General features: G+C 44.2%; 1 protein-coding gene across 2 annotated transcripts in view; it reads left to right on the plus strand.

The window, feature by feature from the left end:
• The first annotated feature begins 1,927 nt into the window (after window positions 1–1,927).
• The window catches only part of LOC119165045 (venom serine carboxypeptidase-like), a 50,717-nt gene continuing 26,277 nt past the window's right edge, over window positions 1,928–26,367 (plus strand). For both annotated transcript variants that reach the window (XM_075873643.1, XM_075873644.1), the window contains exons 1-2: window positions 1,928–2,063; window positions 12,143–12,249. In XM_075873643.1, the coding sequence (XP_075729758.1) occupies window positions 12,185–12,249 (65 nt within the window). In that variant the 5' untranslated portion in view covers window positions 1,928–2,063; window positions 12,143–12,184. The remainder of the gene's footprint in view (window positions 2,064–12,142; window positions 12,250–26,367) is intronic.

Consider the following 26,367-nt stretch of genomic DNA (forward strand, 5'->3'; position numbering starts at 1 on the left):
TGAAGAAATTGGGATGGCAGATTTCTGAAATCGTGCGCTTCAATTCCTTCGGAAAGCTTATTGCTGTAATTGCTTGCCAGTAGACCTGATCATGAATTGTGACATATAGTGTTCATGCCGCGAAGCGGTTTTTTTTTTCAGGCGACAAGATATTGAGCAGCATATTTTGAAGGGCAAGTAAACAACCGCGCAGTCCAAAGCTTGTGATGGAGGAATAAATACGCCCTTTTATAGTGCGAACAGACTGCCGCGAGAATTCCACGAATAACTACTGTAATAAGAAAATTACAAGACAAAGAAGAACGCGTTTCGGCTGTGTCCGGTTTCTCACCCAGCCTTTTTGCCCCTCTCGTCACCTCGCCGCGGTAGTCTAGTGGCTAAGGTACTCGGCTGCCAACCCGCAGGTCGTGGGATCAAAGTCCGGCTGCGGCGGCAGCATTTTCGATGGAGGCGAAAATGCTGTAGGCCCGTATGCTCTGATTTGGGTGCCCATTAAAGAACCCCAGATGGTATAAATTTCCGGAGCCCTCCACTACGGCGTCTCTCCTAATCATATGGTGGTTTTGGGACGCTAAACTCCACATGTCAATCAATCGATCAACCCTTCTCGGCAGCGAGGATACGTAGGCTAAGCTCTTGTTGTGCCTACGGCCAGTTCATCAGCGTAACATGACATCACCGATTATGTTATCAGTGTGCAGGCAACAGGCGAACAAGGTTTCTTCACCTGTTTAAAAGCTGGGCGCAGCGAGGGGCTTGAGATATTGCCGAAGTAAACAAATACACCACGGCGCATGTGCGAAATTCTTTAGTAGTAAAGGCGTAAAATACCTCTTGATATCGGAGACTTTCGTTGTGGAGATGCCGGTTGTCCCTGTAGTCCACGGCCCTATACCAAACCAGCAGAGGATATGAGGAAACTACGAAGCGGTGCTTTGGCCATGCAATGATGCAGCGTTAGCGACGCATCATCGCATGGTCAGTGCGCCGTTTCGTAGTGCAGAGGACAAGCCGACGAAGTCGGCACTCATCGGCAAGGTTACGTCACTTCGTTAGCGAGGAGGATATGATATCCACTGGAGAGGGCGTGGGAATCGCTTTTCGAAGTGGAGTCTCAGTGCGGCGCGCAGCGCTGCGATATTCATAAAACTTGATCAACGCGGCTTTCCGCACGAATAGGCGAACTTGTTTGGGAGATGTCAAAGAAAGGCAAACCCCTGTTTGCCGACCGTTAAAAGCGAAAACCATAAATGTGTCATAAGCTGAAAAATGCGGTAAAAATTATTTCTATTTGCTGTGTCATTTGCATACACAGATATACAAGGGCAGAGAGGAAAGATGGAGAGAGCAAGCTCGCCATCGCTGCCTGGGGGTACGTGCTTACTCTTTCGGGAGCAGAGAAGAGAGAGAGAGAGGACAAGAAGATGGGAGAAGAGAAGAGAGGGAAGTAAAGAAAAACAATGACGAAGACGAAGATAAGCATAAGTAAACACCGAAAAAAAGTCTATGAATGGAATAATGATTGAAAAGGAAAAATAAAACAAAAATACACGCAGCTGAAATTTCTGAACTGCGAGACGCTGAAACTAAATGGTAGGGCGAGTGCGGTCTTTAGCGATTGCCTCACTTGTTGTTTTTATCTTTAGTTCTCCCGTGTTTTTTTCGTTACTAGCGATACTGACGTTATTGATTCAATTAACCTATGCAACGTACAAATAACAGACTAGAAAGTTTATGTGATGGTGTAATCTTTTCAGCTGAAAACATTCCTGAAGAACTAACAAAGCGATTTCCAAACAATTAACCAGCCGTTGTACGCACGAGCGGTCAGATTTGAAAAAACGAATAACAGAGTGAAGCATCACAGGTCAATATTTTATTGATGAAGTCATCTCTGCTATAAACTATAAAGAACACCTTTGACTCAAGAAAACACTGGAGGGCGGCCCATGCGGGTCTGATTAAGCGAGTTAGCAGCAGCCCACTGAGATCCTGCACCACTAGTTCGACGAAGAAATATCCTTAAACAGATGGTAATTTTATTCCACGCATCGTTTTCGTAGGTAAGCTGAGCAACGCCACCACCTGATTTTCGCAACGCTGTTATTTTCTCGTCACTGCATACGTGGACTCGTGCAACCTCACAGTTAAGATCGTATACCAAAAAATGAAATGTCTTCTATTACACTGTTTGTGTGAGACGTAGTGATTGATTGATATGTAGGGTTTAGCGTCCCAAAACCACCTCATGATTATGAGAGACGCCGTAATGGAGGGCTCCGGAAACTCCGACCACCTGGGGTTCTTTAACGTGCACCCAAATCTGAGCACACGGGCCTACAGCATTTTTGCCACTATCGAAAATGCGAACAGTGAACAGTGAACAGTGAACTTTATTGACATCATGTACATGGTATACACACATAGTACACAATGCCGGAGGCCGGCAGAAAAAGCCATCGCAAGAATAGCTTGACGAAGCTGCGGGCCCTCGTTTTGGCACCAGCGTACAACGGTGTTCTCAGTACATTAAAAAAAATGTACTGAACAGATAAATCACTTAGTACAGGACCCGAAGGAAAATGTGAGCCCACTACAAATAACCACGTCTTGCGTACAAACCATACACAAAAGAAAAATATACACCAACGGATGTACTAAATAGCTCAGTACATATAGATTACCTTCATAATACATGCATACAGATTAACATAACTTTGTAATTTACATAGAGTACACTATAGATATATCATTGCACAAATCATTCAATACACGACCGAAAGAAAATATGAGAAAATATGAGGTGGTTACAAATCGCCATGCCTAGCGTACACCGACATATTCTCTATAGTTGACACTCATAGGCATGCGCGAGTTATCATATAGTGTCATTGTAATTATTGGCAAGAAAGGAACGTATTGCATTGAAAGTGTTGCTTTCCAGGTGAAAGTTAAATTCGTATAAAGCATTTAGTAGCCTCGGAAGTCTGTTTCCTAACGTATGTCGCCCATATGTTGTTCTACAAGTTTTAACAGTCCAAATATCGCAGTTTCGCGTTTTATAAGGCTGACAATTTCTTTTAAGGTTGGCAAGTTCAGTCAAGAATACATGTTCCCCCTTTAATTCTTGTTTATAAAATTTCGCTAATCTAAAGTTGTACATCTTCTCAAAAGGCCTTACATTATACTTTTCAAACAACGGGTAGGTGTGAAAATGTAAGGCACGTCCTCTACAGCACGTAGAAATCTTTTTTGTAGACAATACAGTTTTTGTATGTTTTCTTGACTAGTGTATGCCCAAACTACATGGCAATAGTTAATTCTTGAGGAAAATAAAGAGTTGTAAATTAATATCATTACATGTCTCGGAAGGATCAGGCGATTCCGGTAGGCTAGTCCCACTATTTGAGATAACTTACTTGATATTGTGTCGATGTGCTCGTTCCAAGAAAGGTTTTCCTGGAAGACCACTCCTAGTGTTTTAACGTTGGGTACAATATCAACAGGGGTCGAATTCAGCAGTATTTGTTGCGTCAATGTTACCTTCTTATTTTTACTTCTGAATATAACAGATTTGGTTTTGCTCGTGTTTATTTTAAGATGCAGCTGCCGCAGACGGGATTTGATCCCGCAACCTGCAGGTCAGCAGCTGAGAGTATCTTAGCTACAAGAACACCGTGGCAGGGCGAGACTGACGGAGTCCTCCTGTGACTAACGTTAGAAATGAATCTACACATAGGTTAGCTGTGGATTATGTCAACGTCTCCGTGACCTTCAGTGTGCTGGAATCTCCAAAAGTATTGTTTTCCAAGGATCTTTGTTGTATTTGCTAACGTTTCCAACAAAAAGCTCTTCAATTTACTCCCTTTCGTAACAACTTCGCAGCTCTTTTGAAACACGCATGGCCGCATCATGCTACTTTTACTGCTCTTGGCCCAAGTTCACTATTTTCGGTTAGCTTTGCCGTTTTCCTGGATTTTGTTTCTTTTTTTTGACTTCGCACCAGAGAAAATCATGGCTATGGCGACGAAAACGGCAAATGTGTGCCTAAGGTGTCCACTGACTAGAGAGCACCACAAACAATATAGAATAAAATAGGATTGGCGAGGTAAGGTCATGACGTCATAATATTAGTAAGGAAAATATTTGCTCAGTTGATAAGTTAACTCATGTTTGCGAATGAAAGCAATATTACCGGCAAGATCATTTCAGAAAAACAAGGGCAAGTGGTAATGCCAATGCACAGAAAACGTCCTTTTTCCATTTATACGCTCACAACTGTATCGATTAGGTGGCGGTGGGAAATTAACGAGGATGCTTTTAGCGGTAAAGTCGTAAACTAGATGCAGTGATGTTGTGGTGATTCGATGAACTTGACAGAAAAGAGCAATGAAACTACGTACTCCCTCCAGAACCCGTGTGGTACGTCGCACAAGGACACACATAATAAATACCATGTATACATTTCACGTTGCTTGCATCACTTAAAAAAGCACAAGAATGTGAGCTCGATGACTGTTAGGGAGGGAAGAAGCAAAAACACAGATGTTGCTTGCTTTTATTTAGATAAGGCTCCCATACAAATCATTCCTGGTTGTGTGCTGCTAGTGTACTGACAGCTTCAAAATAAGTGCTGTCCGCTGCCTCTAAAGCTCATATCTTGCGATAAATATTTGGGATACGTGCTCTTCAGAGTTTTGATTTTGATTAAAGTCCGTAATGAGTGCGTGGAAAAGTGTAGCATAGTTGTCTTCTAGGATGTATGAACAAGCAGGTATAGAAAATTTGAGAAGTGAAAGGCCGTGATCAATGCTAAACTCTCATTGTATGTTCCATTTTAGTGCCATAACTTGGAGACATAGAGAACTATCTTGGATACGTAAAGAATATCAAAAGATATAAAACGTGATATATAAACCAAATGTAGAAACTAGAAGTGACCAAAAATTTTGATAAATGGTATAGTTTCTAAAAAGACCTACACAACTCGCGAATCTTTCAGCAAGAAACGTCCCCAAGTGTGCACATTCATGTGCGCAACATTTTGCCAAAAGCTGCGTCGTAAGCGAAATAGCATGCCTGCGTGACCGCTTGTAAGCGTGCAATGGACAGGGCAACATGTACCCACACAATGCCCTTCTCTCCTCTCTTTCTTCTCTTTTAATGCCCTTGCTCTTCTCCCCCAGTGCCGGGTAGCAAAGCGGACGTGCGTCTAATTGACCTATTTGCCTTTATTTTTCCCCTTCCTCCTCCTCGCCAATGGTGAATTGTTTAAACCAGAGAGAATGAATGAATGTCATGGTTTCCAACCTATACCGGTGATATTGTTAAGTAAAATTTCGGCGCTTAATTAAATCATTGCGCTTCACTCACATGCTCTGGCTACAATATAAACTTGAAAGCTGGTGCAAGATTTACCTAAGTGCACTGGGGAGTGAAGGTGGCGCAACTGCAACTAATTTATCTATTTGTGCATCAAATATTTCGATACTCAGCACAAGTATTTTATTGTACCAATTTGAACGCTTGCTAAAAAATTTTGTGGTGTTTGATTATTTCGAATAGTAAAAGCAAATTGCGAGCACCCTTTTTTATTAGTTGCCCTCACTACTGATACGTGCTTTCCAAATCCATCTGTGTATTTGGAAGATTAGCTATCAGCTCCTCTGCATACTGTAAGGCAACAAGTATCAGAAAACGTTATTTTGGGACCTAAACGTCGTCATCAGCGCCATGTTTTCAAGCTCTTAACAAGTTTTTGCGAAATACAGAACGGGAATAAAGACACTGTAAATAGCTTCCGAGCTTTCAAGAAGTGTGGCAGTTTGGGCTAATTGGTATGACATGCTGATAGTTATAGCGCGAGAACAGAACGACGACAAAGAGACAAGAAGGCCACGAGTGCTAACTTCCAGCTGAGTTTATTGCGCAGAGCACGATAACATATAGATGAGTGTGGCAGCTTGGGCTAGTAGGTATGACATGACGATAGATAAAGCGCGAAAACAGACCGAAGACACAGAGACAAGCAGAACATGAAGGACACGAGCACTATGTCCTTCATGTCCTTCTTGTCTGTGTGTCTTCGTTCTGTTCTCGCGCTATAACTATCGTCATACAGAGGAGACAGTAAGCCATGTGACAAACACCATGTGGCACAAAAAGAAATACATGAGTAAAGAAAAACAAAAGCAAAGAAAAAGGCAAAGAAAAGTTTATAAGGAGGCGAAACAGAAAAGTAAAAGTAATAAAACTATTTGCGCGCACCGAAACTTTCGGGGAACCTTTTAGTTTTTTCTCTAAGAGAAACACGGAGGGCTTGCTAATGCACGACACCTGTTCGCGTGCCATCATTAGCAATCGACTGCTCTTAAATGAATCATTATATGATTTTAAGATATCCCTTCATCATGCGAGACTATCCTTTCTCTTGCTTAAAGGTATTTGCTACTGGCGCAGTTAAAGTGGCAGGTCCACCAAGCTTTGATGTCCCATTGTTCAGATTGGAAGCGTGTGGGAAATATTTAGCAGTCAGCGTCACAGCCTTGATCTAAGTATTCCACTTACTGTTCCGTGTTTGGCTTCTAGCGCGAGCACTAAATATGGGCACTCTGAAAGAGCTCAGTTTTGGAGGAATTCTGATACAGTAGATTTGTATGGCAATACAAATTTACTGTATGTAGAGACGGCTATGAAAAAGCATGAAGCTGTGAAAATGCTGAAAAGATGTTTGATTTTTTTGGTTTATATTCAAGTCACGTTTTTATGTTGCACCTACGGACGTCGGCACCAGATAGGCGCCAGGCAACATTACTAATTCTGGTGATTTCACGCACCAATCTGGCTAGTTGTGATGACGTCAGGCTCCCAAAACGCCCACTCGTGTGCCGCCGAAGCATCCGTAATAGTCACTTTTACGTCACGAATGATGCCACGCTGTGGAACTGCTGTTACAGTGGCTAGAATAGGGATGTGTGATTAACGCACCGGCTAGCGCGTAACGCCTTGGGAGGAAACTGCCAGATGGCGCTGGCACACGTTTGTACGTTACCCAAACTGGCGATGCGCTGCGCATGTATGAGACGAGAATCAACCACGAGCGTGGGCAACGCGAAACATATAAAATATATTTTGTTGCTCGTGCATGGTTTCAAATTGCGACCGAGAAAATATGCTAATAAGCTTCTGGAATTACTGGATGCCTACGCGGGTGCGCGACTGAACTGAAATATCGATATGGACACGGTGCCTAAAGTGAGCGCGTTACGGCACTGAAACATTTTATTTATATGAAATGGTAGAGGAGTGGAACGATGGACTAGGTTGTGAGCCACCGTTTGCAACACCTTCTACGGCGAATCATCATTTCAGGGACGAGAATCCCGAGTGGTATCCTAGTGAAAACCTTTTATCTTCTGCACACTGGTCATACAAGGCATTTCCGAGTAGTGACTCACTATCTGTTTACAACAATGCATACTTGATAATTGGTCGCGCGTCTTTTTTTTTTATCCCCAAGAAAAAAAGTTTTATATTTCACAAGCACCACACAGAACATTGTTTCCTTTGGACTGAGAGCAGATGACGCGCCTGGGCTTCAGGTACTTCTTTTCACGGGAAGATGCTCGCTCCTTGTGGAGTGCCTTTGTGTAAAGACGCAAATGGGTGAAGAAAAAAAACGTGTTCACTTGATTGGTGAGGCTCGAACCATGTTGTGCGCAGCCCAGTGAGACATCTTTGTTTTGTTTTTGTTTTTTAATCAGAAAACAGGCTCTTTCAAGCTGTCACTGTGAAGCTCGTTGTAGCAAAACAACTTTGAAAAGGGGATTTCAAGGGCGTCTACAAATACGAAGAGCTTCACCGAAAAGCCTACCTATAGGCGCCTGCACAAGTGGGGCAAAGGGGGTGAGCGCCCCCCCCCCCCTAGTCACCTGTGAAGGGGACGCTAAATCTGCTCTATACATTGACTAGGCAGCAGGGCACTCTTTAAGTCATCTAAAGGGGGGGGGGGGCGCAAAATATGCCTCATACACTGAATAAATAGGGAGGGGGCGCACTGCAACGAACCTTCGCCCCCCCCCCCCCCCCCCCCCCCCTGAACGACAAGCACGCCTATGGGCCTACCCCTTTGTATGCGGACCATTTCGCCGTTCACAGTGAGCTCGAAGTGCCGGGAGATGTACATACCTCTCGTCGAAGTGCAGCTTGCACAGAGCCAAGTTGAAGCGGCTTGTCAGCGCACGGCATCACTCTCCGCCACTGCGCAGAACTTTGTTCTTGCTAACGTCGAACAACCTGACTTGTAGCCTGTAGTGCACCCCGGGAAGAAGCAATGACTTTATTTTCGCGCCATGAGAGCGCATACAGAAGCATTGGTGTGAGAGTGCCACGGAATAAAAAAAAAAAAAAAAACGAGGACGAACGCGCCCGACCAACGTGTCGGAAACGTGCAAACGACGTATAAATGACTGCGCACGCCCCTACGTGGCTCCTCCTGAGAGGCATCAGTGCGCTCCGTAGGCGCTGCTTGCCGCTCATCACACTTCCCTATTCTAGCCACTGTACTGCTGTAGAAACGTCACGACATCTTGCGTGGACACGTGATAAGAAGCTCATGCCATGTTGTGACGTCAAAGTACAGTAGGAATTAAAACTAGCTTAAAAAAGACGCTGTAATAACCTTTATGGTGCGCTCATGGTTTGCAGCAAACTTTCCAGGATCTTGAAGGCTTGACCTTTCATTCGACACAGAAAAACAACTGAAAGCTTTCGTGTCAGTATACCCTTTTAATATCGAAGAGACAATGGCTATTGAGTGTCATACATTGCAGATTCAAAAGCATTGAAAGATTGCCTCGAAATCGTTATGAGTCCTTAGAAACGTACTACATTGCGGTTTTTGTCTTAACATTACCATAGAAGGGTGTTCATACTTGAATAAATCAGTAAACTAGGTGGTAAAATAAAGGTTTGGTTGCGTGATTATCTGATTATTTCAAAACGTACCCAGCTGCTGCTTAATGTAGCATGAACTGATGTCATACTATTCGCTGCTCATTCCGAGCTATAAAAATCTGCATTGCATGGTACTAAAGATGGGAAAGGCCGTACGACTGATTCATATAGGTGCTTGTAGTTTGCTACCCTTTAATGGTAGAAAAATGAAGACGGGAACTGAAGGACAAAATGTCCACAGGAGAAGCAAAACAAGCATCAAAAGGAACTAGGAAATGTCTGATGCCGCTTGAATGTGAAGAAAGAATTTGGCAGATTCCACGTACCATTGGAATCGAGGTCATGCGAAGCATGAAAGGTGACGATAATTGTTGTGTGAATTTTTTGTTGTTGAGCGAAACGTTGTGAACTGACGCTAAACATGTGTATTAATGTTATATTCACAGTCATGTGTGTTGAACAGTCGCATTGGTTTTATACAACCAATTGTTTACAGTTGCTCAATGACACCAAGAAAAAATATGGATATTACCAACACCAGAAACAATAAGTTGAAATGTAGCGGTTCTGCTTGTGAGGATAGAACTCTGGATAGTGACGTTACCAATTTAGGTGGATGGCGCTTTGCTAATAATGACGTTAACCTGACAAGTTGCCTTATCATTGCATTGCATTTGTATTGTCTATACAGAGTGTCCCACGTAACTTTAGCCAGTGTTTGAAAATATGTTGGAATACGTAACTACGACGCGACCAAATTTGCTCCCAGTTGCCTGGAGTCAGGCTATTTTTTGTGTTCTCAAATATTTTTTAATTATACCTGTTTTTTTACCTACCCTTTGAAAGAACGAATATTGATAAAAAAATTCAATGAGAAAAGTTAGATCTGCTTGCAAAACGTCCAAATAGATAGTTTTGAACTTTATATTTGTGAAGTATTCATGTTTTTTTACTAATTACAAATGCCCGCGAAACAAAAAAAAAAATACCACGTGACAAACCCGATCGCACGTCAGTGCGCGCGATGATTCTAGTGCTCCTTAACGTTCCGCGTATGAACAACACGCTTCCCTCACGCCAGGATCATGACAGTGATAAGCAGTCACAGCGGTTATTGTTTTGTAGCTGATAGCAAAACGTGTGCATCGTAAATTTACCACAATTGTTGCGGCCCTGCCAAGACAGCCCAACGGGGCAAATGCTATGGTCATTCGTACGCGGATCGTTAAGGAGTACTGGAATCATTGTGCGCACTGGCGCACGAGTGGGTTTGTCACGTGGTATTTTTTTTTTTACAGCGAAAGCTGTTATGAGATCAAAACATGGGTCAGGCGCAGTTGCATATTGTCCCCTACCGTCGCTGCCGCCGATGTCCGTAACCACATTGCGCGAAATTAGAGGGAAAAAAACCTTGCACTAACAACACAGTGGGGCTTGAGCCCGGGTCCACTCGGTGCCAGCCTAATATTTTACCACATAGTTGCGCCGGTGCTTGTAACTTGTTATCAAACATGCTTTAGGCAGGCATGACCTAGCACCAATGACACACTGGGGCTCGAACCTGATCCGTTGGGTGCCAGCCCAGTATTCTACCACTGAGCTACTCTGGCGCTTGTAACTTGATGTCAAACTTGCCCTAGGCAGGTTCGATGTCGGGAAAGCAATCGCGTTACTACGACTTATAAAGCGTTTTACAACAGCGAAAGAACGACCAGTCGTCGCACAATGCGATTAGCTTAACGAGTGGGCCGTCTAATGCTCCAACCCATTACAAAAGCTTGTTCTGGTTTTTCTATTAACTGTTGCGCATACCCACTTCAGCCATAATATCTCATCATCGTCACCTACTGCATGGACAATTCGCACAAAATCACTAGCAAGTGTTTAGCAGATACCACGCTTCTGAGAGGATGACGAAAAAAATAGCATAGCGAATGCTGGCCTACTACCCAAAAGTTTATTATTAATACCCTAGTGAGTACCAAGCAAGTGTGCTTGCAGCATTCACCCAATGAGTGTTTAGAAAAGGCTCTGAAAGGCCGTTCTTCTAGCTTTCGTTGTGACTGTGCTGCGCCTACCACGCAGGCCAGGTGTTTCGTTTTATTCGTGGGTACTTGTAATTAGCAGAAAAACATCAATGCCTAACATATATAAAGTCCAAAACTGTCTAATCGGAGGTTTTGCAAAACGATCTCAAACTTTCTCATTTAAATTTTTTATTTACTTTCATTTCTTGAAAAAGTCAGTTAGATAAATTTTTCTAATAAATGATATCTTAAAACAAAAAATAGCGTGACTAATTACAGGCAACGGTGAGCAACATGAATTTGGTCACGTCGTAATCACTTGTACATGTTTTCAAACTCTGGCTACAGTTACGCGGGACACCCTGTATAGATAGATGGACAGCACTACAACCACAATACACGTTTCTCCAAGATTCTTCGCAATCCTTCGGAGATGCGTGGTCTCTGCTGCACACCTGCTAGGAACTTTTTTTGCAATTTTTCACGCAGTGGCTGACGACGATTGCCTGAAGTGGGTGTGCGCCACAGTTAAAAGCTGATCAATAACAAGTTTTCAAATGAGTTGGAACATTGGACGACCCACTCGTTACGCAATGCGAATAGTGTGACGCCTGGTTGTTCTTTTGACGCTCTAAAACGCTTTATTACTCACAATAACACGATCTCTTTCCTGACATCCAGCCTGCCTACGGCCAGTTTAGAAACGAGGTCCAAGCACCGGCGTGGCTGAGTGGTAGAATACTAGGCTGGCGCGCAGCTGAACCGGCTTCGAATCCCATTGTGTCCTTGGTGTTTCTCATTTATTCAGTTGTTTTCGTATTTCTTGCGCTACTGATGACGGGCACCAGCGGCGGCGGTGTTGGCGGCAGCGGACAACTACGGCGCTGCAGCTGAACCGGGTTCTGATCTCGTAACAGCTTGCGCTGTAAAAGAATGCCTTGTATAGCTTGTCTTGGAGAAGAAGCTTCATAATGCATCACACATAATTCGGTAGAGGTATCGGTAGTGGCACGCAGTTTATGTCTATCGCCTCTTTGTTCGCTTCCTACTCTGTCTGTCTTATTTATCCAAAAAGAAAAAGAGGCGCGAGTGAACACTGTCTGTAACATTCCCTTCACTGGAAAGCACTAGTGCAGTAAGATTGTAACTTTACTTAACAGGCTGCTATTGTTACATACCTGTCCAATCAGAGGCTGTGCACCATGAAAAATGCTTTAAGCTGGACGCTAATACTTATGCTAGGAGGCGTAAAATGCGAACAATCAAGGTAAGTAGAATGATTTCTCCTAATGTAACATTATGATGACGATGATGGTATTTGGGGTCTAACGTCCCTAAATGACCATAGGATTATAAAAGACGCTGTAGTAGAGGGCTCCGGAAATTTCGATCACCTGGGGTTTTTTAACTTGCACTCAAATCTGCGCACATAGGCCTACAGCATTTTTCGCCTGCATCGAAAGTGCAGCCGTCGAAGCCGTGATTCATTCCCATGGCCTGCTACTAATTTAACATCACAGCCATACGTTTTCTCCGTATTGGCAATGATTTATTACAAAACAAAGCAAATATTTAGGGCATCACGGACGTGTGGAGCTAAAACTCACTAGCACGAACTCACTGCTTTAATTGCATAGCACAAGCTTACAGGCAGCTGCTCGTCTGGTCCAATAAGCCCTCTTATAGTTGACCGATGTACTGGATATGCTCCTTAATAAACTTTTTGAATCGCGTCAACAGAAATAATGGCGAAAGATGATATTTCCCACCTTATAATATTTTCTTGTGGGTAAATGTATTCACTGCAAGTAAAGAACGACATTAAAAGTTCATGTGTATTGAACAACTGTATTTTGCGAGTACAGATAAAAAAAGACAAATGCCTACCACCGATACCATGAATAAAATTTATGCATTGCTGTTAGTCTATCGCAGGGGTCTCACTATCCTCGGCTGGCGTGGGCCACATGCAGAAAATTGTGTCTCCCATGAGCTCTATGGGAAAGCGATGATTGATTGATTTGTGGGGTTTAACGTCCCAAAACCACCATATGATTATGAGAGACGCCGTAGTGGAGGGCTCCGGAAATTTCGACCTCCTGGGGTTCTTTAACGTGCACCCAAATCTGAGTACACGGGCCTACAATATTTCCGCCTCCATCGGAAATGCAGCCGCCACAGCCGGGATTCGAACCCGCGACCTGCGGGTCAGCAGTCGAGTACCTTAGCCATCAGACCACCACGGCGGAGCATATATAGGAAAGCGAGCATAATAAAAAAGTACAAGGGGAGGGGGAAGGTATAGACAAGGAATAGTTGGTACAAAATACCAGGTAGCTTTATTTAAAAGGCGACCTTTCCTATAACGCATATACGTCCAATCGGAAGGGGAGTCATCTCTCGAATGCAAAATTATCAGTACCGATCCCAAGAATGACTAAAACCTGGAGGCGATTCTGAAATAAAAGAATTTTTGTTTCATGGTTATGTTTCAATACACAAAGTTTGTGTGATCTACCCCACGAAAAAAAAGAAGGACTTGAAATTAGCCGTGCCTGTGCAGCTCACGAACAAGAAAAAAAATATGGGATGAAGACAGTGATGTACAAGCAGGACAGCTAGCGATAATACCACCAGCCGGATGTGTGAGTTCTGCAATATATATTATAAAAAATGACTCACTCAGCCCAGGACAGGAAAAAAAAGTGTTAGAAAAAGTTTGTGAATTTAAATTTGCACGAGGATTTAATGCAACATGTTGATGCCGAGAGAGAGAAATGTTTTAATAAGAAGCTGGAGAGTGCAATGGCAACCTCTCTGCGTTTGTTGCAAAGTGACAACGCACAGCACTAGAACTGATTTGATTGGATTCATACAAGTCAAAATTGTTACAAATTGCCTTAGGGGACATGACTAAAAGCTGAGTAATCACTTGACTAGGTCGCGCCACCCAGGCAGCAGAGCAGAAGGAACACACAAACAAGCATTTATAGTACAGAATGCATTGATACATAGTAGCCTACATGGGTTCCAATACAAGTCAGAACTATGAGCTTAACGCACAAGAATATAAACGTAGCTGTCGTTACAGTGTTGTCGATATAACAACTGCGGGCTTATAATGAACTTCTAGCAGAAAAAAGCTTCAGTAGAACTGAAAGGCGGGTGAGTTGAAACTTTCCCACGATAAAGAAAAGAACCTAATAAAAGAAACTTAATAAAATAAACTTTTTGAGACTATTGCGAGTGAAATGTGGTAAAAATATAAACAAAACTCGTCAGACCGTTGAAAATACTAGCGATGAGTGCTCACAAGGTGAGTTAATGTAGAAAAGAAACGACACGACGAGGCCATGCTTCTGACCGACAGGTGAAACCAGTAAACATGCACCAAAAGGAAATTTTGATAGAAAGAGGCATAATCGACTGACTCAAAATTGTCACTATCATGATAAAAAAATTACATAACAGGAAGAACAAGCTTTAAAAATTCGGCAGACCCCACGTACCTTGTGAATCGATGTTATTCTAAGCAGGTGCATGGAAGGTTATCGTGTCGTCATTTTTGTATTGAGCGAAGCGTTACGAAGTGGTGCTAAAGATATGTGAAAATGAACGCACTAACATACGTTAAACAACCGCATCTGTTTCGTATAACCAGTTGTCTACAGTTGCGTAATGATGCCAACAGCAACAAGGGCTGGTGCTCGCGAGGATGATAGACTTGGACTCTGCTACAAAAATCAAATTCAGCACATGACACATAGCTTCAATTGAAATTAAGCCGACCTGGCAGTTGTGTCACATGAGTACATATGTGATGTTTATAAATTTGAGCAGCCAACACTGCAGCCGAAATCGACGTTTCACAAATATTACGGTCTATTTAAAAAGTAGTTCCGAGACCCGGCATGGCTCTGTAGTAGAATACTTGATTGCCACGCAGAATGCTGGGGTTCGAATTCTGCCGGGACCCAGGTGTTTGTTTTTTGCATTCGTTGAGTCAACGCTGTGATATCAGCTTTTTGCTTACGCACACGCTTTAAAATTACCCATGTCTGTTTTCGCCGTTCCTGTGTAGATATAAACTGTTAATCAACTGCGGCACATACTCGCATACCCGCCCACGAGTACGTGCTCCACGTGTGGCGGAAGGTGTTTGACGGCGTATGCAACGGGACTGTGACATTATAAATATCATGATCATCGAGTCGCATTTGTTAAATCATTTTACCCTTGCATACTAATTTTAGTTTATCTCAAATTAAGCGTATATTCGTGAGAGCACAGAGGCGTAGGCGGCTACATAGATAGATAGTGTCGGATCTGAAGGTGGAGACCACAACCACGCTCTTAGAGGGAACGGACACAGACGACACGGTTGGGACAAACCAAACAACACATGCTTATTTAACTACTTTTTGATCGACGATATTGTCAGCCAAATTATTATAACATCAACTGTGATCCACACGCTAAACAACTTTACACATAATCACACAACACTCAACAACCCAACAAGCACAAGGCGGCAGTTTACACGTTTGAATCCCCACGAGGGCCTCCGGCAGACGGCCCGTGGTGCCGCGCACCGGTGTCCCACTGCGAGAAACAACCGTTCGCGCCAAAAGCCACCAGAGAAAGAGACCAGCTTATTTCTCGCGCGCCGCCACCAAGGCTTGCCGCCAGGCGTCGTCGACGCCGGCGCTAACGTTTTCTAATCATGATGATGATGATGGCGATCAACGCTGGCGAACACAACATCACTACGTTCTATAGTTGTGACCCCGATTTACAGCTTCTGTGCGATAGACGCAACTGTTTGATAGGTAATATATTGTATCTTTTCAAATATGGTAGAGTACTTTCGTGGTGTGCAGTGTTAGAGATTGCACGCATCGCACGCACGGAGGTCACGTTCCACACATTGGGAAGACATCACTTCTAATACTGCGCACCTGCTTGTGCAAGTCACTCGACCTCGACATAAATGAATTTAGAGCAGAAGAAAAGCGCTAGAGCCCGCTTGTTTTTCCAAGGCTAACTTCTTTATTAGTACGTAAGAATAATGTGTCTGGGTACCAAATAAAAGGATCACAGCCTATTCGCGGAGTGAATGATAACGAATGGGGAAAAGCGTTCGTCCATGTGTCCATCCGTCCGTAAACTATACGGTAGTGCCCACTATACGAAAGCCACTAACGCCATCTAGTAATATTATTTTCAAAGGCGGATGGATGCTATGAGAGTCCCATTTGACAGTGACATGTGCGACACCAGGCTGGCGAGAAAAAAAAAGGCAAAAACTTCCTTTTTATGTAGGCATAATGTCTTATCTACTTATATTGAATCAATCTTGCTATAATAAAAAATACAAATTCTTGGTCCATCTTTTTGCCTCTTTAGGCATAATTGCCTCATTTTACTAATATTTCTGTCCTTTATCTCTACTTTTCTACCACCAATACTAGAACCGTCTCTGACTTGCGTCTATTGTGGACGTGTTCAGCTTTCCATGACTGTTCCTGAAACCCAAAGCCTCATGTTGGCTTGTACCCACTCGTATACCTGGGTGGAAATCACCACATTGCATCAGGACATGTTCCGTCGTTTCCTTAGCTCCCCCGAAACATGCACACTGTTTTTTTTTATGAAAACTCGCTGTATGAGTACGCGTTCTAATGCAACCCAACCTCGCTTCGAACAGCTTCCCACTGAATTTCGTTTTTGCCCTTTCTGTAGTTTCGGAGAACCGGTTTCTCTTCCATCGCTGTTATCCAATAAGACCTCTGCAACTCTCTCACTTTCAAGTTCACTTAGTGCTACATGTTGCCAAATCGCATACACTGCTAGCCGTATATTTATTGATGAGCCTCCTAGTTCTTTTTCTCCCCTTTGTGCCGAGCTCTCGCTTTCCCTGCCCATGTACTCTCTATTTTTCTAAACCTCTTTTCGAATCTCGTTTCCCTCTGAGCTTCCCTTACTTCAAAGCGTGTCTATTCCATATCCCCTTTTACGGCCTCATTCGTCGTCTTCCCGTGAGCGCTGCCGCGAGGCGTTATGCAGTCTTATGATTCACATGCAAACCTGACTGCAGGTCTGACTTCATGCACACCAGTGAGTCCCCTTATGCATGCTCAGAAACCATAACGCCTTTACACAGACCTCGGAGCACTTCATACCTTTTGTGTTTCCATATTCTCTGTGCTTGATTCATCCTTCCATTTGGTGTTCATGTTTTTTTTCTGTACCTCCATATATCTATCTTCTTCATTTACCCATGCTCCGAGGTACCTGTACTCGCTTACCATTAGTATTTCTTGGCCCTGCATTGAGGCCCCACCTGGTCTTCGTGATCAGTGAATACCATGAATCCACATTTTATTGCACTATTGCACTATCGCACTAAATTTTAGCCCTAGAGCCTCGCCTTCCCTTCTAAATATATCTGCTAGCCCCTGTATACTGTCTTGAGTGACCGCAAATTGGACAATATTGTCCGCATAAAATAGACCTGGAAGCTTCTGCTCGACCATCGCGCTCGCTTTTTTATGTGACAAATTAAACCCAACATTGCTACCTTCTGGCACTTTTTCCATCCTCACTATGTGTAGCATGAATAACGGCGGGGACAGAGGACATTTCTGTCTCATGTACTAGCTAATTTCAGTGCTCTCATTGCTATTTATTCCTTCCCACGCATTCTGTTCAAACTGTATTTTCTTGGTATATCTTTCTCATAAGCTGTATACAGTCGTCACCTATGCCAACTCCCTTCAATATATCTCACAAAAGTTTCTGATTAACGTTGTCATACGGCTAAGTGATATTGGAGTAACTGTACATGCTTACTATGGGAGCAGAGTAGCGAAATAAGTCCGTCATCTTGCCAGGTAAAAAACCTTATTCACGCAGTGAAGCCACGCAGTGTTTTTGCAGGTTACTTGCTTAAGCCTCTAACCGATCGACGAAGCGTGTCACCGATTGCCAGTCGACGTGTCCAGCGTGTCAATGACCGGCAAAGAAAGAAGACACATCTACTTTCGCGACTGTTGCAAGGGAGCTGAAAGACATTTTTAGTCTAACCGTTAATGCAAAACGCAAAAGCATAGCATAGTGTCGAATAACACGCACCGCCACTGCCGCATGGTCAAGCGACGTCCGCTATGGAAGATAAGCGACGACTCCTAAACACAAAATATAGGTCCTCTGAGATTCAAGGAGCGCCCTACTAAGCCAACAGTATTAAATAATACAAAGTGGTTTTCCTTAAATTGTGCCGAATCCATGCAAATACTTTACTGTCGAAGCCTAATGACATAAATTTAAAGCAAATAAAGCACGAGTTCGCAACTAACGAGCTACAGAGCGCTTGACGGTCGCTTGATAGATTCCAGGTGGACGGCGACCGCTTTCGGTGGTGCGGCCTGTGCACCAGCTTCTCCGCAGTGCATGGTTGCTAGTGCCATTGAAAAAAATATGCGCCTTCTCTGCTACCTAAAGGTACCATATACCGTTACTCTAAGTGACATATACACACAGCACAGTCTATTGAGCTATTCAGAAGCTAGAGCTGGTTATATACATGCTACTACAGAGGACTGAACGACCCACATCCTTTGCCCCTGAAACTACTGTACATCTGTTTCAAAGAGCGTGACAGCGAAACATAAATAGCCATTTCAAAATGAAATCAGCATGCGAGAGCTGCAAAGATAAGTATCTGCGCAATAGTCTTATGTCTAAACAAAGAAGGACATTGCAAATGAGTTCTCCGGGATACCACAGGGTGGTACAGAGGCTAGGAAGGAAGACTCATAACCACTCGTTTGTAGCATGAAGTCACGAAGAAATCCGCATCAATCTCTCAGATAGAAAACTTCATACTCTCTGAAAGTTTATTCAGCTCCTGCGATTGCGCCCAGGACGAACGTCCTACCGGGCTTATCACTCTGCCATTCGAGCTAATCAGGAAGCTGGCATTGGGAGCTCAAAAGTTAATCAGTCGACAACTAAAAGCTCGTTAACCTGAAATATTGCAAATGAGTGCCCCAAATTCCTGCAAGGTTGAGGAAGGGTAGAGAAAGAGGACTCGCCCTCACGCTATCAATTTATAGCTTACTGGATAGCTAGCTAGACATATTTAAGCCCACGAGCACCACCAACGGACGCACAAGTGCATGGGAAAAGAGTGAACGCCACAGCAACCGCCACGACGAGTGTGCGGACGTCACGCTTCAGCCTCCCATTTGTTCTAAGCTAACTTGGCACGGTGCGACATGTTAATGCATGAATTTCTGTGTTTAGCTGCAATGACATCTACGGGTTTTGATTGATTGATTGGCTGATTGATATGTGGGTTTTAACGTCCCAAAATCACCATATGATTATGAGAGACGCCGTAGTGGAGTGCTCCGGAAATTTCGACCACCTGGGGTTCTTTAACGTGGACCCAAATCTGAGCACACGAGCCTACAACATATCCGCCTCCATTGGAAATGCAGCCGCCGCAGCCGGTGGCCTCTACGGGTTACATGTGTATTCGCAACTCCATAAAATGCTCAGTGGGCTGGCAACACTGGTCGAAAAAAAAACGAAGATGGCGACAATTAACCGGGTCAGCGCGGCTCCTTCACTTGTCGCTGTGCTGAAGTAGTTTCTTGCTTCATCAAATGCGAAAGGATGCTGGCCGCCGACCAACTGATTCTCATCGGCATTGAAGATTTCACTGGCGAAACAGGGGAAACAGTTGCGCTGTGCGTGCAAACACTGAGCCTCTTTGGCAAACCCCATCAGATTTACTTCAAGTTGAAGAACCTGTCCAGCTAGCATGAGCTCACTCGGGCACATGTGGCTTGGCAACATATGACGTGTTCATGCGTCTGCGTCGAGAGACACTCCATATTTGATATTCAAGAAGGCAGAAAGAGATGTCACTTGCGAGAGCTACCAAAAGCGGGTGCAAGGACTTCAGGTTCGGCTCCTCGCATTATAATTCCGCGGTTCGTAATTAACCAATTTTAAAAATTGCTAAACTGTTAATATTAATGCTCTAAGTTAAGGCGCAACAACTTGTAGTGTCTAGATAAAATCATGATTGATATGTAGGGTTTAACGTCCCAAAACCACTATATGATTATGAGAGACGCCGTAGTGGAGGGCTCCGGAAATTTCGACCACCTGGGGTTCTTTAACGTGCACCCAAATCTGAGCACACGGGACTACAGCATTTCCGCCTCCATCGGAAATGCAGCCGACGCAGCCGGGGTTCAATACCGTGACCTACGGATCAGCAGCCGAGTACCTTAGCCACTAGACCACGACAGCCGGGCAGCGATGAAGATGATCATCATGAAAAAATGACTGGCTTGTGCAGTATATGACGTCTCTATATGCTTTTTTTAAAATAAATGTATGTAAGGAGAGGTTGGTGCCAATGCGTGGCGCCGGCTACTCCTCTTCTCTTGCACAAAAGTCAACATCGCACATTTTGTAGCAAGCACAAGGCTATACATATGTACATAGCACAACACTTACACAATGAGTTAACGTTTTTTCTACACTGAGTGTCCACACCACTCAGAAATGGGTCCACACTGCATAGAAATTTGTCCAAACCACACTGAGTTTGTAAAGAAAAGTAATCACGCCAATTTAAGTGTTCACACAAAAACGTGTAAGTTAAATGAAATGTCAAAGGTGATCTTGTCGCATAAATACTGGCATGTTTTCAGAAAGGTTTTCCCAAAAATATTGTAGTGAAACACAAAAATACTGTTTTGAAACATACCCCGGTTAACATTTGTTTTTTGTTTAGTACTTTTGAGCTATTTCTGATTCCTCCAGAAAGTGAACGACTGCACACGCTGCAGTGGCTGTAGCTTTCCTTTTGGCCATGGACCCAAGATTTTTGCAATTGATGGATTTATCTTATTCAAGGAATCTAGTTTTTGAAAAGGTTCTTTCGAGGTACGTCATGATTTTTACAGTGCAGAAGAATGTGCTCCACGTCTTCTTGACCTTCTCCACATGAGCAGGTAGGACTGCCAGCTTTCCTTATTCTATACAAGAAAGCCTTCGTGTAGGCTGTACCAAGTCGTAGCCTATAGATGACTGTTTCTACCGCTCGGCTAACCTTTACCGGAATATGCAATTCTATACCGGGATCAATGTTATACAACAGAGAGTTTTGCGCACCATTTTCGAACCAGGTTTCCTTAGACAGTTGACAGCTCAGCTTATTTATTAGAGACCGTGCATCGCTCATTGATAGAGGTAGTGGTGATATATTATTTTCTTGATGTGCTGTGCATGCAATGTGACCAGCTATGTCGTTTCCTGTGATTCCACAGTGGCTTGGCACCCACTGGAACATTATGGTGTGGTTTAAATCTTTTGCTATAGCGTACGTCCTCTGTATTTCATATGCGAGCTCACTAGTTTTGTTTCCCAAGCTGATTCCTTTAAAAAAAAAAAAACTAATGAGGACTGTGAGTCACTGATATATACCCATCGAAGTGGACCTGGCTGTAAGCATATGAAGCGTAAAGCACAGAGTATTGCATAGAGTTCTGCCGTTGTGGATGTTGTGAAATGGCTGAGTTTAAAAGCTTTTCTCGCTTGGCATGCAGGTACAAAGAATGCAGACGTAGAGCTTTGATTCAGACATGATCCGTCGGAGTACACGTGAATATAGTCTTCATAGTTAGTATAAAGGAGTGTTAAAGTTAATTGCTTCATTACGATTATGGGCAGATCGTTTTACAATTTATTCCCGGAATCGAAGTTGTAATATCTGGGATAGAGAGTCGCCATGGTGGGGGGGGGGGGGGGGGGGGAGGGATCCACATGGAGGCCAGTATTCGTGCGTAGGCAGTAAACTGTTGAATTCTACTATAATTTTATGTATTCTTGCAGCTGATCTCTCCTGAATAGCTTGGTATAGGGGATGATTAGCGTGTTGAGTTGCTAACCGAAGATAATGCCGGCAAGTTTCCGTAAACCTCATAGCATGGAAAGTCGGTTGATGAGACTCCGCAATTACTAAAGCACTGACAGACGCTCACGGTACACCAAGACATATACGAAGGCTTCTGGCCAACAACCTTTGATTTCTCTCCTCTAAGTTACGTGATATCCCATGTAAAACCGGGGCAGAGCAAGCTATTCTTTGTCGAATTATTGCTGAATGTACACGCAGTAAAGAACAACATGAACTACCCCATCTCACTCCGGTCAGTCGACGTAATATATTGGTTAGGGAGTTGACTTTGTCCTCTAATGATTTTATGTGAGGTGCCCAAGACAGACGTCTGTCTAAAATAACCCCTAAAATTTTGTGCTGCCGCACAAGTTATAAGCGCTGAGAGTCTATCTGAAGTTTGCATTTCTTAAGACATTTCCTTGTGAACAGAAGTACAGATGTTTTCTCGTGGGAAAGAATCATGCCTCTGCTCTTAAAAAAGCCATTGATTATTGGCAGCCCATATTGAAGTTTTTGCTGAACTGCTTGAATACTCGTGTCTGATGCCCAAATGCAAGATCGTCTGCATCTATTGAATATTTCAAACTAGTAGGTAAGATATGGGATATTTCAGCCATAACGCAATTAAATAAAAATGGGCTTAGTACGCTACTCTGTGGGAGAGAGAGAAACAACTTTTATTGAAACGGCAAGTGTTAGAGGAGTTGACTCCCCTCCCTTAGATGGCAGCTAGGAGTCCTTGGGCCCTAGCGGCATCTTCGGCTTGCCTGATGACCTGTAGTTGGTCCTCGATGCTTGAGCTTAGCAGCGCGGTCTCCCACTGCTCCGTATTCATGTATGTGTTTGGCCCCTTCACGATGTTGGGGCAAGCCCAGATAATGTGTTTGAGGTCCGCCCGCTGATTGCAGTGTTTACATCTGTCTGAGTAGAGGTCCGGGTAACAATGATTATAAGCGATTGGGTTTGGGAACGTGTTTGTTTGTAATAGGCGCCACGCTGTCGCCTGCTGCTTATTTAATGAGGAGTGTGGTGGCGGGTAATGCTGCCTCCCTAATCTGTAGTGCTTGGTAATTTCGTTGTAACTGGACATGCGGTCTCTCTCCGCACGCGGGCTCCGCGTCATTCCTGCCCCTGCTCGGCTCGCTAACTCTCGAGCTAGGGTGTGTGCGGTTTCATTGCCCGGGAGGGAGGAGTGGGCGGGCGTCCATATAACATAAACGTCGCGCTCTCCGCGAAAGTTATTTAAGATTCTTAACGCCTCTTTCGAGACCCTTCCGTTAGCGAAGTTATGAATCGCGGTTTTAGAATCACTGATTACGACGCTGGCCCTTGTGGACGCAAGCGTCAGCGCTATGGCCGTTTCTTCAGCGATTTCCGAATTTCCTGTTTTAATGGTGCCGCTAGCAAGCAGGTGGCCCGCTTGATTTGAAGCGACTATTGCCATGTGTCGACCGTCTGTATATTCGGCTGCATATACATATACCACGTCCGCGTCATATTGAAACTTCTTGTGCAGTGCTCTCGCTCTTGCATTCCTCCGCTCCCGGTGATGTTCGGGGTGCATGTTTCTGGGTAACGGAGGTATTATGATGCGCTCTCTGGTTTCTATTGGGATATCGTATTTATTGCCGCTTTGGCCAGCGTACGTTATTGCAAGTTTGTGCAGGATGTGTCTTCCCGTGTTGCTTTGCGCGAGTCGTTCATATTGCGCTATCATATGAGCCTCAATAAGTTCGTCTAGCGTGTTATGCATTCCTAACGCTTCGAACTTTTCGTTAGACGTGGTGATCGGTAATCCGAGGGCTTGCTTATATGCTTTTTTAATTATGCATTCTATCTTTTGTTTTTCCGCCACTTGCAACTTGAGGTATGGGGTCACATACACTATGCGGCTGACGACGAAGGCTTGGATGAGCTGCACTAAGTTGTGTTCTTTCACGCCGTAGTTTTTGTTGGCGATTCTTCGAATCATTCGAATGGTTTGTTGGGTGTTGTTATCCAGTAACTTTATTGCTTCCCCGTTATGTCCGTTCTCGGATATTCGGAGTCCCAGAACTCTTATGTGTTGTACCTGAGGTATTGGGTAACCTCCTGCTAAGATTGTGATGTTGTGTCGTTCGTGAATGCGCTTGCGACCTCTGCTTGTAGGTCTGTAGAGTAATAACTCCGATTTTTGAGGAGAGCATTTTAGGCCATTGTTCTCCACGTATCGCTCTACCGTATTTACTGCTTGTTGTAAAATCTCTTCTATGTGACCGTCGCTCCCGCCCGTCACCCATAGGGTGATGTCATCCGCATAGATACTGTGCTGAAGCCCTTCGACGCGTTCCAGCTCTGAGGGTAAACCAAGCATCGCCACGTTGAATAGGAAAGGGGAAAGCACCGAACCTTGTGGTGTTCCCTTGTTGCCTAGAACGAATTCTTCGGATTCCGCTTCCCCGGCCGTGATTGTAGCTTTACGGTTGGTGAGAAAATCTTTTATGTAATCGTACACTCTCCGACCTACGTGTAGGTTTTGCAAGTTGCGCAATATGGCCTCGTGGGTGACGTTATCAAATGCCTTCTGCAGGTCAAGGCCCAGAATGGCTTTTGTATCCAGGGTGTGCGTTTCGGCGTCTATGATTTGATTCTTTAGCTGCAACATGACGTCTTGCGTCGAGAGTCTTGGTCGAAAGCCGATCATGGTGTGTGGGTATAGCTCGTTGTCGTCCATGTATCTGACGAGACGCGTTAAAATTACTTTTTCCATGAGCTTTCCAATGCAGGACGTCAATGAAATGGGCCTGAGATTTCCGATGAGCGGCTTTTTGCCCGGCTTGGGTATTAATATGATTTTGGCGGTTTTCCATTGCTGGGGTATGGCGCCCTTCTCCCAGCATTCGTTTATGTACTTTGTGAGAGCAGTGACGGATTCGTCATCTAAGTTGCGAAGTGTTTTATTTGTTATACCGTCGGGACCCGGGGCGGACTTGGGATTGAGTCGTCCGAGTTCGTATCGAATCTCTGCCTCTGTTATGGAGGCGTCGAGGTCGACGTTATCCTTCCCTTCGTACTCTGGGAGTCGCGCCTTTGTGGCATCTCCTACGTATGTCTGGCGTAGCTCGCGTAAGAGCTCTGCTTCTGTACCTGCGTAGCTGTGTAGTATCCGTTGCAGGTTTTGTCTTTGTGTTGTTTTCGTGCCTTCTGGATCAAGGAGGCCTCGGAGAATGTTCCAAGTTTTGGACATTCCGAACTGCCTGTTCATTAAAGTGCACATGCCTGCCCACTGCTGCTGGGACAGCCTATTTGCGTAGTCTTCTATGTCTCTGTCGAGCGCGACGATTCTCTTTCTTAGACGCCAGTTGTGCTTTTGACCTTTCCAGCGCTCTTGCAGGCTGCGTTTTGCCTCCCACATGTGTAAGAGCTTGCTGTCCATTTCTTCCATTCCTGCCTCTTCGGGAACATGTTTGGTGGCTTTCTGCACGCTACGCTGGAGTGTGTCTGTCCACTTCTGTATATCTTCGATGGTCTCTGTAGCATCGTCCTCTCTTATCTTACGAAAGGTGTCCCACTCGGGTAACATTATTTTTCTACCTTTCTTTTTACGCGGACCTGCTTGTAAAATTGTGCATGCAACGTAGTGATCGCTGCCTAGATTTACGTTAGTGTTGGTCCAATGAGGGTTGGATATATTCCTTATGAATGTAAGGTCCGGCGTGGTGTCTCTACTGACGCTGTTCCCCATTCTGGTAGGGTCTTGTGGGTTAGTTATTAGCGTGAGCTCCTCGTGCTGCGCGTCATTCCACAGATTGCGGCCTTTAACGTTTTCGATAGTGTAACCCCAGGCGGCGTGTGGTGCGTTAAAGTCACCCACGACGATCAATGCTCTGTGGGATCAATACTCTGTGGGGCTCTGTGGGATCAATACTCTGTGGGACTCCTTGACTAACTTCATGCTCTTTACTTTTACTGTCAGCCGTGTCAATGAAGATTTTCCTGTCTCTTAAGAATTCTGCAATCCATCTTAGTGTTCTGCCTACTATTCCCAACTGAATTAAACCGTGTAGTACATGAGCATGGCTGGTTGTGTCAAATGCTCGCTTTATATCTAAAAATACTGCAACGACGATTCTTCCACAGCTCCTCTCATGATATACATAAGTTACAATGTCTAGAATGGCATCCATGGTGCAGCGGCGTTTACGAAAGCCTGCCATATTTTCTGGAAGCACGTTCGTACATTCCACCCACCACTGAAGTCTAGCGTCCATTATCTTTTCCATAAGTTTACAAAGGCAGCTAGTCAGGCTGACAGGAGGGAAAGAATCTATGGATAAAGGCGCTTTTCCGGGTTTGAAAATTGGGACCACTCTTGCAACTTTCCAAAAGGGTGGAAGGTACTCTGTTGTCCATGCATCATTA

The sequence above is a fragment of the Rhipicephalus microplus genome, chromosome 9 (genome assembly GCF_043290135.1).
Source record: "Rhipicephalus microplus isolate Deutch F79 chromosome 9, USDA_Rmic, whole genome shotgun sequence".
Lineage (NCBI taxonomy): Eukaryota > Metazoa > Arthropoda > Arachnida > Ixodida > Ixodidae > Rhipicephalus > Rhipicephalus microplus.